The 12518-nt window shown below is 37.7% G+C and overlaps 1 protein-coding gene across 2 annotated transcripts in view; it reads right to left on the bottom strand.

The window, feature by feature from the left end:
- etv4 (ETS variant transcription factor 4) overlaps nucleotides 1–12229 on the bottom strand; it is a 65583-nt gene extending 53354 nt beyond the window's left edge. The window contains exons 1-3 of one of the 2 annotated variants that reach the window (XM_059003211.1): nucleotides 11999–12229; nucleotides 11336–11426; nucleotides 11061–11108 (exon numbers count right to left, since the gene is read on the bottom strand). In XM_059003211.1, the coding sequence (XP_058859194.1) occupies nucleotides 11061–11108; nucleotides 11336–11426; nucleotides 11999–12055 (196 nt within the window). In that variant the 5' untranslated portion in view covers nucleotides 12056–12229. The remainder of the gene's footprint in view (nucleotides 1–11060; nucleotides 11109–11335; nucleotides 11427–11998) is intronic. The other variant, XM_059003210.1, reaches the window with a different exon arrangement.
- Between the last annotated feature and the right edge of the window lie 289 nt (nucleotides 12230–12518).

Genomic DNA, 12518 nt, shown 5'->3' with positions numbered 1-12518 from the left:
CTCTGACGGCAAATCATTTAAGAAATGGTAAATAATAGAAGTCCTACTGAATCCCATTCATTTATTAACTTTTCCCTTCCTTTTAAGTAGTCAAATCCAAAAGCAGACATTTGAATTTAAGTTGATAGAGTTTGTAAAGATGACACTATTGACGTTTAATGTCATAGCAATTAAGTCATAAAAAAAAGAGTACTGCTTAGCATACTAAGAAATGAATAAAAAAAGTCAAAACATGTGTATGATTTTACTATTAAATTTAATTTAGCATGTTATTATCTGCACAAAAAACTATTAAAAAGTCTTTAATAGAAGAAGTTCGTAAACATCCACTTTTATATAACCCTTCACTTAGTTAAAGAATATAAGAATGGCCAAATAATAGAAACAGCATTGGTGTGTATTATTCAGAAAAAATAGAAAAGGACTGGAGAGAAAGTAATGGAGAAAACTGTGTGATAGATTTGTGAAAAGCAAGAAAACCCTAAGTAAAGAGGGGAGTCGGAAGCTTGTGGTCAGAAGCAATTGTCAATTGCTTTGTGCAGTGTGACTGTCTTTCTGCAGGCGTCACTGGCATCACCTGTGTATTTTTTGCATTGAAGCAATGGTCCAAATCTGTTTAGCAGATTGTCAAACCTTTCACCTCTCATTCTAAAAATGTATTTTTTTCTGACAACAGCAAGTCTGTTACAGCCTTGCCTGCCACTGCAGCACAAAGTTTTCTCCGACTACTAGTCGCCATATTGATGTCACCAAACTGTTGTTTTAATCCAGTCCCTGGTGCATGCACAGTACTGTGCAAAAGTTTTAGGCAGGTGTGAAAAAATGCTGTAAAGTAAGAATGCTTTCAATAATAGACATGTTAATAGTTTATATTTATCAATTAACAAAATGCAAAGTGAGTGAACAGAAGAAAAATCTACATCAAATCAATATTTGGTGTGACCACCCTTTGCCTTCAAAACAGCTTCAATTCTTCTAGGTACACTTGCACACAGTTTTTGAAGGAACTCGGCAGGTAGGTTGGCCCAAACATCTTGGAGAACTAACCACAGTTCTTCTGTGGATTTAGGCAGCCTCAGTTGCTTCTCTCTCTTCATGTAATCCCAGACAGACTCGATGATGTTGAGATCAGGGCTCTGTGGGGGCCATACCATCACTTCCAGGACTCCTTGTTCTTCTTTACGCTGAAGATAGTTCTTAATGACTTTCGCTGTATGTTTGGGGTCATTGTCATGCTGCAGAATAAATTTGGGGCCAATCAGATGCCTCCCTGATGGTATTGCATGATGGATAAGTATCTGCCTGTACTTCTCAGCATTGAGGAGACCATTAATTCTGACCAAATCCCCAACTCCATTTGCAGAAATGCAGCCCCAAACTTGCAAGGAACCTTCACCATGCTTCACTGTTGCCTGCAGACACTCATTCGTGTACCGCTCTCCAGCCCTTCAGTGAACAAACTGCCTTCTGCTACAGCCAAATATTTCAAATTTTGACTCATCAGTCCAGAGCACCTGCTGCCATTTTTCTGCACCCCAGTTCCTGTGTTTTCGTGCATAGTTGAGTCGCTTGGCCTTGTTTCCACGTCAGAGGTATGGCTTTTTGGCCGCAAGTCTTCCATGAAGGCCACTTCTGACCAGACTTCTCCGGACAGTAGATGGGTGTACCAGGGTCCCACTGTTTTCTGACAATTCTGAGCTGATGGCACTGCTGGACATCTTCCGATTGCGAAGGGAAGTAAGCATGATGTGTCTTTCACCTGCTGCAGTAAGTTTCCTTGGCCGACCACTGCGTCTATGGTCCTCAACGTTGCCCGTTTCTTTGTGCTTCTTCAAAAGAGCTTGGACAGCACATCTGGAAACCCCTGTCTGCCTTGAAATTTCTGCCTGGGAGAGACCTTGCTGATGCAGTATAACTACCTTGTGTCTTGTTGCTGTGCCCAGTCTTGCCATGGTGTATGACTTTTGACAGTAAACTGTCTTCAGCAACCTCACCATGTTAGCTGAGTTTGGCTGTTCCTCACCCAGTTTTATTCCTCCTACACAGCTGTTTCTGTTTCAGTTAATGATTGTGTTTCAACCTACATATTGAATTGATGATCATTAGCACCTGTTTGGTATAATTGTTTAATCATACACCTGACTATATGCCTACAAAATCCCTGACTTTGTGCAAGTGTACCTAGAAGAATTGATGCTGTTTTGAAGGCAAAGGGTGGTCACACCAAATATGGATTTGATTTAGATTTTTCTTCTGTTCACTCACTTTGCATTTAGTTAATTGATAAATATAATCTATTAACATGTCTATTTTTGAAAGCATTCTTACTTTACAGCATTTTTTCACACCTGCCTAAAACTTTTGCACAGTACTGTACTTCTGCCTCACCAGTTTCTTTGCAGCAGTGAATAAAACAACATGCCCCTTGTCTGCCTCCCCTAAAACTTCAACGAACAACTACATCTCCCAGAATACAATATCTTCAGTTACTAGAAAACTCAGAGGCAACCGCTAAAAAAAACAACAAAAAAACAGGTGCCTATAATACAAAACAAACTGTTTTATAACATATTAATGCATGTCCTTATTTTATTTATCTGTATGGCTTTGTATTGAAGTTTTAACATGTTCACTGAGTTTAAGAATTTAATGTTAAAATATAAGTAATTCATTTAGAGATACCTCAAAAAAAAAAAAAATGCTGAGCCGATAAAGAACCTTGTAGAACACATGCATGATTGTACAGTAGTTCAAAGTAACATTCAGTTAAAATGGAAGGCTCTTTTTTAATGCCTACCCAATTACCATTAAAGATTGTACAATATTTATCACGATTACTCATGACTTCAAGGTAATGTTGCATTTTACCCCCTGAAAATACATTTCTCTCTCAGTGTTAAAATTAGAGGGAAAGTTACTCCCAGATCTAAAACCTTATGTGGCGCGCTGAGTGTAATACATTATTCACTCTAATACATCACTGGCATGAAGAGTACCACCTGGAATGGGAACAGCAAGGGCACTTCATTGTAATTAAGCAGTAGGATTATTATTGCTGATGCACCACCTTTCAGCAATGTCAAGGTAAACAGCCTGGTCCCCCTCCTACGCACATGTAGCACCCACAAATACCTTTAATTCTGACAGCTTACAGACAGGCTTCCAGGAAAACTCTTCTCACAGTGGGTGCCACCTCGGGTGCATTGAGATCTTCCAGAGTTGTTATTCAGAATTCTAGAATATTCCAAATGCTCTGTATAGATGGAGGTGGAATCCTTATTCCTTTCTTATTCTGCATTTACATGGTAAACAGAATATTCCTTATACTCTTAATATAACATTAGTTTTTGATACACTTATCGTCACTTTTGTACTACAAGTAAAAGGTTGTGTGAATAAACACACCTTCAGCTAATAAATCATTTAAATTATAATTTCATTATTTGCTAGGATTTTTGAGATATATACTTTTTGTAAACAAACTGGACTGTCAAAATGCTTTCAGATAAAGCGTTGTAGTGGCACATAGGTTTCAAATGGAAAATAGCTTTGGTCCATTCCTGGTTAATATAATGTTTGTAACACTGGATAAATAAAAAGACTACCAGTGCAGTTTTCTGATAATCAAACTTCAGAATTAGTATCAAACCATCAAGTCTTGGGTTTGCCATTAGTCTGATATCAATTAATTATCAGTGTACAACAGAACTGCATGAACCAATTATATGAGTATTCAGACTGAACTCTCCACCGGTAAAGGCCATTGGTTTTGATTGGGCTAATTTACCATTCCAAGTGAAACAAGTGAAGAAACAGCTGCTTGGATTTGTGTGGATCGCTGTGCTCCACACAGTCTGAGAAAAGCAGCAATCATCACAAATCCAAGCAACTGCTTCTTCAGTTGTTTCATTTGGAATGGCAAAATTAGCCCAGTCAACACCAGTGTCCCTCACTTGATTGTCAGCACCTAATTTCTGTGAAGATCTCAATCTGAATAGTCGGTTTGTGCTGCAGGAATGCACAAATATACCATTTCCATTGAAAGGGGGGATGTAAACAAAGAGGATGAAGACTGCTTAGAATGTCTGCTTTGATAACGTACAAACAAACAAACAAACAAACATATTCAGTTACAGGGGACACAACCCTAATGTTGAAGACTGCAATGCAAACTAGAGGAGGACTTCAGCTAACCTACAGAGGACTCTCATCTCCCCAGCTGTATCCCTTACCACGGCTAAGCTGCAGCCCTGCCCTGCCCTGCCCTACCCTGCCCTGGATGTTGCTGCTCTTTATTTGCTGGCTTTGTGATATAGAGCGATCTTTGTAACCTCGGCCTCTGCACTAATCCCACCTCACAACAGGCTCATTAATGTCTCAGTGGCTTGCACTGCCATTGGAACATCCAGCCAATTCTGAACTTAACAATGGGAGGCCTTGTCTTAACTTGAAGAACATGTGCCAGCACTGTAGTGATATTCTAATTTGGGTTTGCTTGCTTTTCCCTTTAAGACTGCAGAGATCAGGCAATTCATTGAACTTTAGAATTGAGCCGAAACAAACGTTTAAACAAAGAGTCCCTCTATATGGTTTTTAATAACAAGGCTAGGGACAGGAAATGATGTAGCATAGTTCAGTTTGGTTTAGTTTAACAAACATTAATTATTTGTAGCAAGTCAGCTAATGGCTAATGGCTGAAAGACTATTTTCTTAAGTGTGATAATCCTGATAGGCCCTGTTTACAAAGATTTACAAAGCTTAAACTCTTTAGTTTTTTTAACATTTGGCATTTTAGCATTTTTAGACTTCCAAGAAAGAAGCTGACAGTCTAGAAATGTTGAATTAACGTCAAACTTAATGAATCAAGACTTTTATAAAACATTAACTCTGTATCTGAAAGGTGTGGGAATTAATGTATTAAAGACTTCCTAATGTTTGACTTCTGATGTATCACAATTAGAAGTTATATAATGCAAAATGTACAGTTACAACCACACAATTCTAATTACACAAGTGATCCTAACTTTTTCCTAAGTTTTTTTTCTACAGTATATTTTTTTCATGATTTTAATTATTTTATTCAACATTACATTTAAGCAATAACTAAAGTTTAAGGATATAACGGTCTTCTTAGTATAATAGATGCATCCTCTAATTATACATATTATAAAAGTGCTTTGGTCTTTTACTTTTTTTAACTTAGTTTTTAATTTTCAAAAAAGTCTACTTAAGTGTCTGCTCTGAGTTTGTCTTCGTGCGGCTTCACATCTGCTGTTCACTAATTTACCGGTATGCAAAGTAATGCTTCATTGTGTCTGTTTACTGTCATGCTGGTCGTGTGGTGTTGAGTTGAGGGGATACGTCTATTATTATATGATAGAGTGTTTTTTGCGTATGACCCTCCCATGTGTATGATGTGTATAACAACCCTAGGAGTTCTAGTTCACTATCACTGCATCATTAGAATTTCAGATTTTGTACGATTAGAACTATACATTGTAAACAGAATTACATTTTTTATATTCACTTCATTCATTAGCCCCGAATGGTTTTGGACTTAAAGGCCACGAAAGGAAGGTGGGCTGTTTTAATGATCTACACCATGGCGGATCTTCAGTAATCATGGACTTGTTTGCAGTCTGTGGAGTTTTCTTATTCTTAGCCCAGACACAACACTACAATCAAACAGCATGTGGTTTTGATTCTGAGGAGATAGCATTACAATATTTCATAGAACAGCATTCATGTCAGTGCAAGTGCATTGTTTGGAATTACCCTGAATAACTTCAACTGGAAAGATCCTGGGAGGAGTTCAAAATCTATAGCAGTAAAACAACAAGACATGACAAGCCCCTTGCATCTGTTTTGAGGCTTACAGATTCATGCTAACAACTGTTCCTGAAACCACCTTCTTTTCTATAAAAAGTATACCTGTTTGCCCTTATAAAAGTTTACCATGGTAAAAGCATAGGAAAGTGTAGTAAAGCACAGGAAAGTGTAGTAAAGCATTGGTAAGCATTGTAAAGAATAGCGAGTAAGGTAAAGCCTATTAATAAAAATGGCAAACCAAGGTAGACTACGGTGAGTGCATAATATAACCATAGGAAAAGTACAGTAAAATTGCAAGAACTACTGTGATAAACGTTTATAAGGGTAGTCCCAGGAGTACATTCAATGCAAGGTCAAAATCCATCCTGCCTACTTCTAGCATACTGTTTTGCAAGACACCACTTGGTTCTGGTGTATACTGATTTACTCCTTTCAGATCCACATCCTCTGTAGCAATAGGCTAGTAGTTTTGTATACAAGTCACCACTAAGGGGTGTCAATGGTAGTCTAGTAGTAATAGTAGTAAACTAAATCTACATTTTTTTCCTACTTGTAACCACGGTAAACTAAATTAAGGAGCATGGTTAGTGCCCTGCTCTGCCACTGGGATCAACCCAAGAAAATTTGTTTTTGAATTACTTCTGCTGTGTTCTGTGCGGGACTGCCTCTTTCCTCCAAAAAACAAAACTGCAATTAACCGCTTCACCTCTGGGATCAACGATTTCCAATACAAGTGCTGTTTCCTGCGAAAAAGTGTCATCTGTTTCTGATACTTGAACACCACACTGGTCACTGTTAATCAAGACCACTGTAACTAATGCACATCCTTTTATTTAAGATAATTTTATTTACATATTTTTGTAGTTCTAGGGCAAATATTCAAACAATCACTGCTTGACTTTTATTCCATAGCCCAATACCCACGTCTCTATTCTTTTTTTAAAATAATTTATAAATAACTATTAAAAAAAATGACAAATAAAACAAATTAAAAAATGTTTCTCTCTTTTGTTTATCGGAAATTTGATTTGGTTTATTTGACTCCTGAAAGAAACAGTATATGGTGCTGTATGATACAAGTTAATATCCACCCCACGAGAGGTCAGGGTATCTGCCAAGAGTGGGCTTTCTGGCTGCTCTGACCTTGAGTGGGATGAAAAAAATAAATATCTTACACTCAATACTATATTTTTCACGTTAAAATATGTGGAATGTCCAATTATGTTTTTTCTCTTCACCGCAGCAAGTTCCCACACAGCACAGACATTCTGAGGGTTTGTGAGCATCCTCCAATCTTGCACGCCTCAAGCCAGAACCGCTTTTACGCTGAGCAATCCAGAACAGAGGTGGGCAGGCTACCGATCCCGGAGAACAGAGACCAGTCCTGCCTCTTATCCACTCTGAATGTGCTCTGCGTCTGGCCAGTAGGGTTCGCTGTTGCGCGATGAGGAGGAGCAATCCCTGACGGTTTCCCATCCCCCACCCCGGGAGCGTCAGAGCCATTGTGACGCCCCCCTCGAGGTGCCCAGCAAAGTTCAGCCTCTTTGCACAGCCCGGACGCGAACTGGCACCTTCCAAGCTGTGAGACTCATCCTGCACTCCCAGCGGCAGCGCTTTAACTGGATGAGCCACTCGGGGACTCTAGGGTCAACAGAATTTTAAAAGATAACATTCAAAATTGAAGAATTTTAGAATAGTCGTTTTGAATTTAAAAATAATTCAGACATGAAAAACATGACTCAACAGTATATTTACACCCAAAGAAGTTTCTTGTCAAATTGTATAACAAAAGCATACATTCTCCACCCAGTGTTTTACTTGTATAACTCTGTACTGCAAACAGCAGAGCTTGGGTGGCATGGTGTCAAGAAGGTTGTAAAGGGAGGGAAACTGTGTTACAACACCTGAAACTACCTTTTCAGGGAATGTTAACATGCTCAAAAGGCTAAACTATTTAAGAATATTGTAAAAAGACACAAAGGAATTATATACAGCACATATAGTTTGAGTGGGACATTTATCCTGCAATAATTAAAACCACTCTCTCCAATATCACTTTGGGCTCAAACTGTTTTTTTTTTTTACACAGGATGTGATTACTGGGAGAAAATATTCCATTCACAGGACTTCTTGTTGGCAACAGTTTGTATCATCAGTATAAAATAACAGTAATATCAGAGACAACAGTACAAGTAGCGGATGTGCTTCCCCAAACATTTTTTTTCCAGTATTAAATTTGATGGACATTCTTTTATCCAAATGTATCCAAACTTTTTCCACATCCCCTACACTGCTATTCTCTCCTAATATCTGAGGAGTAACCTCATTGGCTAATCCAAAACAAAACAAAAGGAATCCTTGAGTTTCAATTCTGACACTAATTACTGGCAGTGCTGTTTATCTGGCCTTTGACCTTGCCTGTAAAGTCTAAGTTGCACTCATGCAGAGTGCTCAAGCCTATCTGTGATGTGACTGTCTTGCTCGATTAGAGATTAGATTCATACAGATTAGTTTACAGGGCACGAACGCTGGCACAACTGAAAGCAGTACTTGGAATCAAGGCACCATTACACAGCATATCCTAGGTGGGGTTTAAGGGGGAGCAGGGGGTGTTGGGTGCTCCTTTTTTTATAGTATATAAATGTGTTCCAAGAACAAAACTGCAGTCTGAACCAAAAAGGCACTATTATTATATCACAGGGTTAAATAGTTATGAGTTTGAATACAGTTTAACACTGGATTGTGGATTTTGAGGTGCGTGCAAAGAGGAAATCGAAAAATGCTCTATATTTGGAGGGTGACCAATTGATCAAAATGAAGGAGTCTTTGAATAAAAACATGCCGAATGAGAAAAATCTAAACTGTTAAATTAAATATGTTTGTTATTTGTCCCACCATTTTTGGTCCCAAATCCAGCTCGTGCAGTTAAAGAGAAAGTTCATAAAAACAATAGCAAGAACCTACTGAGAACAATTTAATTGAACTGTTCCTTCCAATCAAGTTATATCTTGCTAATTTTATACTGTTACAACTGAATTATTCATCTAAGAATTTGCCTCTGCAATGCATGGGGCCTTGTAGTAGTAAAAGCTTGGCTTGAGCGCAAATGCCACCATTATATTTCCAAAAATGAACACAACAGTCTATATCCAATAGGCAAGCACCTATTTAGGTAAGCGCGTATTTTATCTTTTTGAAATGGTGCAAAGTTAGCACTGTAGTAAAAGTTTGGCATTTGGAGCTGCCCATTGCAGGGCTCAAAAGAGCAGTGTGTGTTACATGGTCTCAGACCAGGACTCTACTGCACTGAGCATGTGAGCTGCAGCATGCCATTTCCTATACAACTGTACACAATTAAAGATGTAGTCACCAATTCCCTACACAACACTTGCAAAATATCTCAAATATAAAATGCAGAGTTCATTGCAGTCATCAGCTGCATAAATTACCTATTTAATAGAATGAGGCAACAAACAAGCGAGTACTAACATAGTTACTGTTTTAGTATCACTTTAGTGTCTTAACAAGTTTATTTTAAGCAGTTGAATATGGTAGCAACCAACTTGCTCTTAAAGTGGCACCCAACAATTAGATTTGGCGACCAATTTTTCTGGCCTAGGAGCCATCGGTTCCAAAGAAAAAAATAAAAAGTTAGTCTGAAGACCTATCTAGGCTGCAGGTTGACAAAAAAAAAGCAGCATTTTCTGAATAAATAAATAGTTAAGTGTTGTTTCTTTCTGCAGCCAATAATTACCTTTATATATAACTCCTGAGCAAAATGACACAACATACTACACTTTGGCCTTGACTTAAGTTTAGTGGCCTTGGTGCCCTCTAAATTTATTGAACTGAAGGCCATTTTGGCCTTGCCCTTTTTGTTGCCAATTTAGAGACCTGCCACTGTACAGCAATATAGAAAAATAGCACAGCAGCTTACATGTTTTTGCCATATGCAAACAAAAGCCAATTCTCAAAAAAAAAAAACACATCCATTCTGCTTTTCCCCCTCTGTTAAATTTCCAAGCTGTGACTGTGAGTCATGTGGCAGACAACCCGTCTTCTGCCACCCCTGCTTTGAACGGATATCCAATAGCTCTACTAATGATCATATGGCAAACACTGAGCACATCATATTTCTTTCCAGTTTAGAAATCCACTGTAAAATTCGTCTTCTATCATCATAATATTGCTCATTTGCGCCAACTCCTACCTAATATTTGTCTATTTAAAAACTTGTATTTTTATCATTAATAATAATAACAATAATATTGAATTTAAAAATATATTAATATAGGAGAGTTTGGCTGACTACCACCATAAACCAAGGACTGGATTAAATAAAAATGATGGCGGCACTGTATCCATTATAAATTATATGGCGGGGCTAAACTTGGATTTAATCCAGGCCCTTGTCATTTTTTGACTGAATCCAACCCAAAGACAATTTCTTAATGAATTCAAATGCATTTCAAATGACTTCATCATAATAATAATAGCATATTCCATCACTCCTCTTCAAAGGAAGAATTATTCATGAAATGGCAACTAAAAGAGACTTAGATCACCTGGACTCGGCATTCATCATCTAATCAATCACTGCTAGCCACAGGAAAAGAGGAACAGTTAATTGAATCAGCAGTGCAATCTGAATGCAGAACAGATGTAGATTATTTAGGTTATCAAAGTCCCTTTAATACCAGGGGAGGGGGATTCTACCTACAGGCTGGCAGAGAAGTGGCCTGAGTTAAATAAATGATGTACAGCACCACTTTTATATTATAGCCGTGCAAAATACCCTATTCACAGCCCACCCTATGTTGAAAACACGATTGTGAATGAATGGAGTGGTTTCAATACGTGTGTTATTTAGTGTGAATAGGGCAGTATTGTCATAAAACAACGTGTACAGTGTTGACTATATTATAGCAGTGATATCGTTTTGATTTAACATGGGCAAGGTTTTGTATTAAAAAAAGGGGATCCACACAAATATTTTAACAACGTATGTCATGATTTATAATTAACCGTTTATTTTGACGACCATCCATATTTTCCTTTTACCAGCTATTGCAAGTCGTTTACTAAATGTAAGCAGGACAATGCAATCCTCCAGCTTCCCAAGTTAAATTAGGAAACACAGAATCGTAGCCTACTCGTCACACAGTGTGAATCACTCCCGACAAACCCACGGATTCAAACATAAACACTAAACATAAAAAGAAGCGTCTCACCTTCTGTGAGCCAAGTCTCCTGAAGTTTGCTTAAATCCTGGAAAAGATCTGAAAGCAAAAAAGGAGAAATTGCGCCCGGTTAGAGATCACAAACACATACAATAAAAAACAACAACAACAAAAAAAAACACACCAGATTTATCAGCTGGCACTGATGGAACCAGACGGTTAAAGCAAGTAATGTTGATAGGAAGGCACAGAGCAGAGCAAAAACAAATAGTATTCTGAAGGAACCAAACCCTTTAACAATTTCCTGAACCTTTATTTTACTGTACCTTCCGATTCCTGAGGAGGCAATTCCGTGTCCATATATTTCCTTTTCGTAGCCATCAAAGGTCTGTTTACGGGTTCATTTCCTCGCAATTTCTGTAAAACACGACATCACAAGATGAAAAAAGAAAAGTCGTCCATAAGTAGAAACTTGATCTTTTATTGGAATTTTTAGCATATATTAAACAGCTAATCTATGTCTTGTATGTAAAACAAGCAAACCATTTTTGTTTTTGTAGTTTAAAGATTTTACACCGTAAAATGAGTGTAGGACATAGTATACTCCCAATTTAAACAAGTTCCAATAAAAAAATATACGCGTTAAATATGAGCATGTAATACAAATGTCTACAGTCTGTAAATGTAGTATCGATGTCGTTAGTAGTTTTTTTTTTTTTTTTTTTTAAACACGTTTGCGTTTCAATTACTGTAAGCAGTGGCAACATATTTAGCATCTTGGCTAACTTGAAGAAAACAAACACGTTGATAAAGCATTTTGAAATGTATTTTAGTTACAAAAAACAAACAAACAAAAAAAAACAGCTTAGTGTGACCAACATCGCTACAAAGTTGAAAAATAAATAATCTCAATGAGAACGCCGCTGCGGCTGTTCGGAACTAACACTACTGATCAGGGGTCAAATATATACAGTATATGTTATACTCACATTTGCAAAAGTGTAAGGCACTTGCTGGTCCAAGAATCCATCCATCCTATAATCCATTTGTTAACTGTTTGTGGTTGCACGAGATCCACGCAGCCAGGACTGAGGAGAGCGAGAGCAAAGCAAGAGGCAGTCGTGATGAAGGCGAAAAACATGCATACATAATGAGCTCCATTCACAAAAATGCAGCCAAGGGAAGCGGGAGCGACAAAACAAGCTGCTTTCTGTGTTTCCTTGTTTGTGCCCCGCACGTCAGATAAGCTGAACTGAGTAAAAATAACACTTGCAGACGCTCTCTATTTAATATAAAATAGTTTGCTCCAAAATGTCTATTTTTGTTTTCAGTTTTCTGAAAGGAGTTTTGACAGACATTCTAAAAGTGATGATTAAGGGCTTGTCTGCTTACTTACGTTAAATCTAATTCACTTTTCATTTTAAAAATATGTAATATATTTTATGCTCTAAGGTGCCTTTTATTTTTAAACATATTCTTTAATTAATGCCCCTACGGTAATTGCTAAAG

This window comes from Acipenser ruthenus, chromosome 28, assembly GCF_902713425.1.
Source record: "Acipenser ruthenus chromosome 28, fAciRut3.2 maternal haplotype, whole genome shotgun sequence".
Lineage (NCBI taxonomy): Eukaryota > Metazoa > Chordata > Actinopteri > Acipenseriformes > Acipenseridae > Acipenser > Acipenser ruthenus.
The sequence above is the reverse complement of the archived record's forward strand: the minus strand, read 5'-3'. Positions and strand labels throughout refer to the sequence as shown.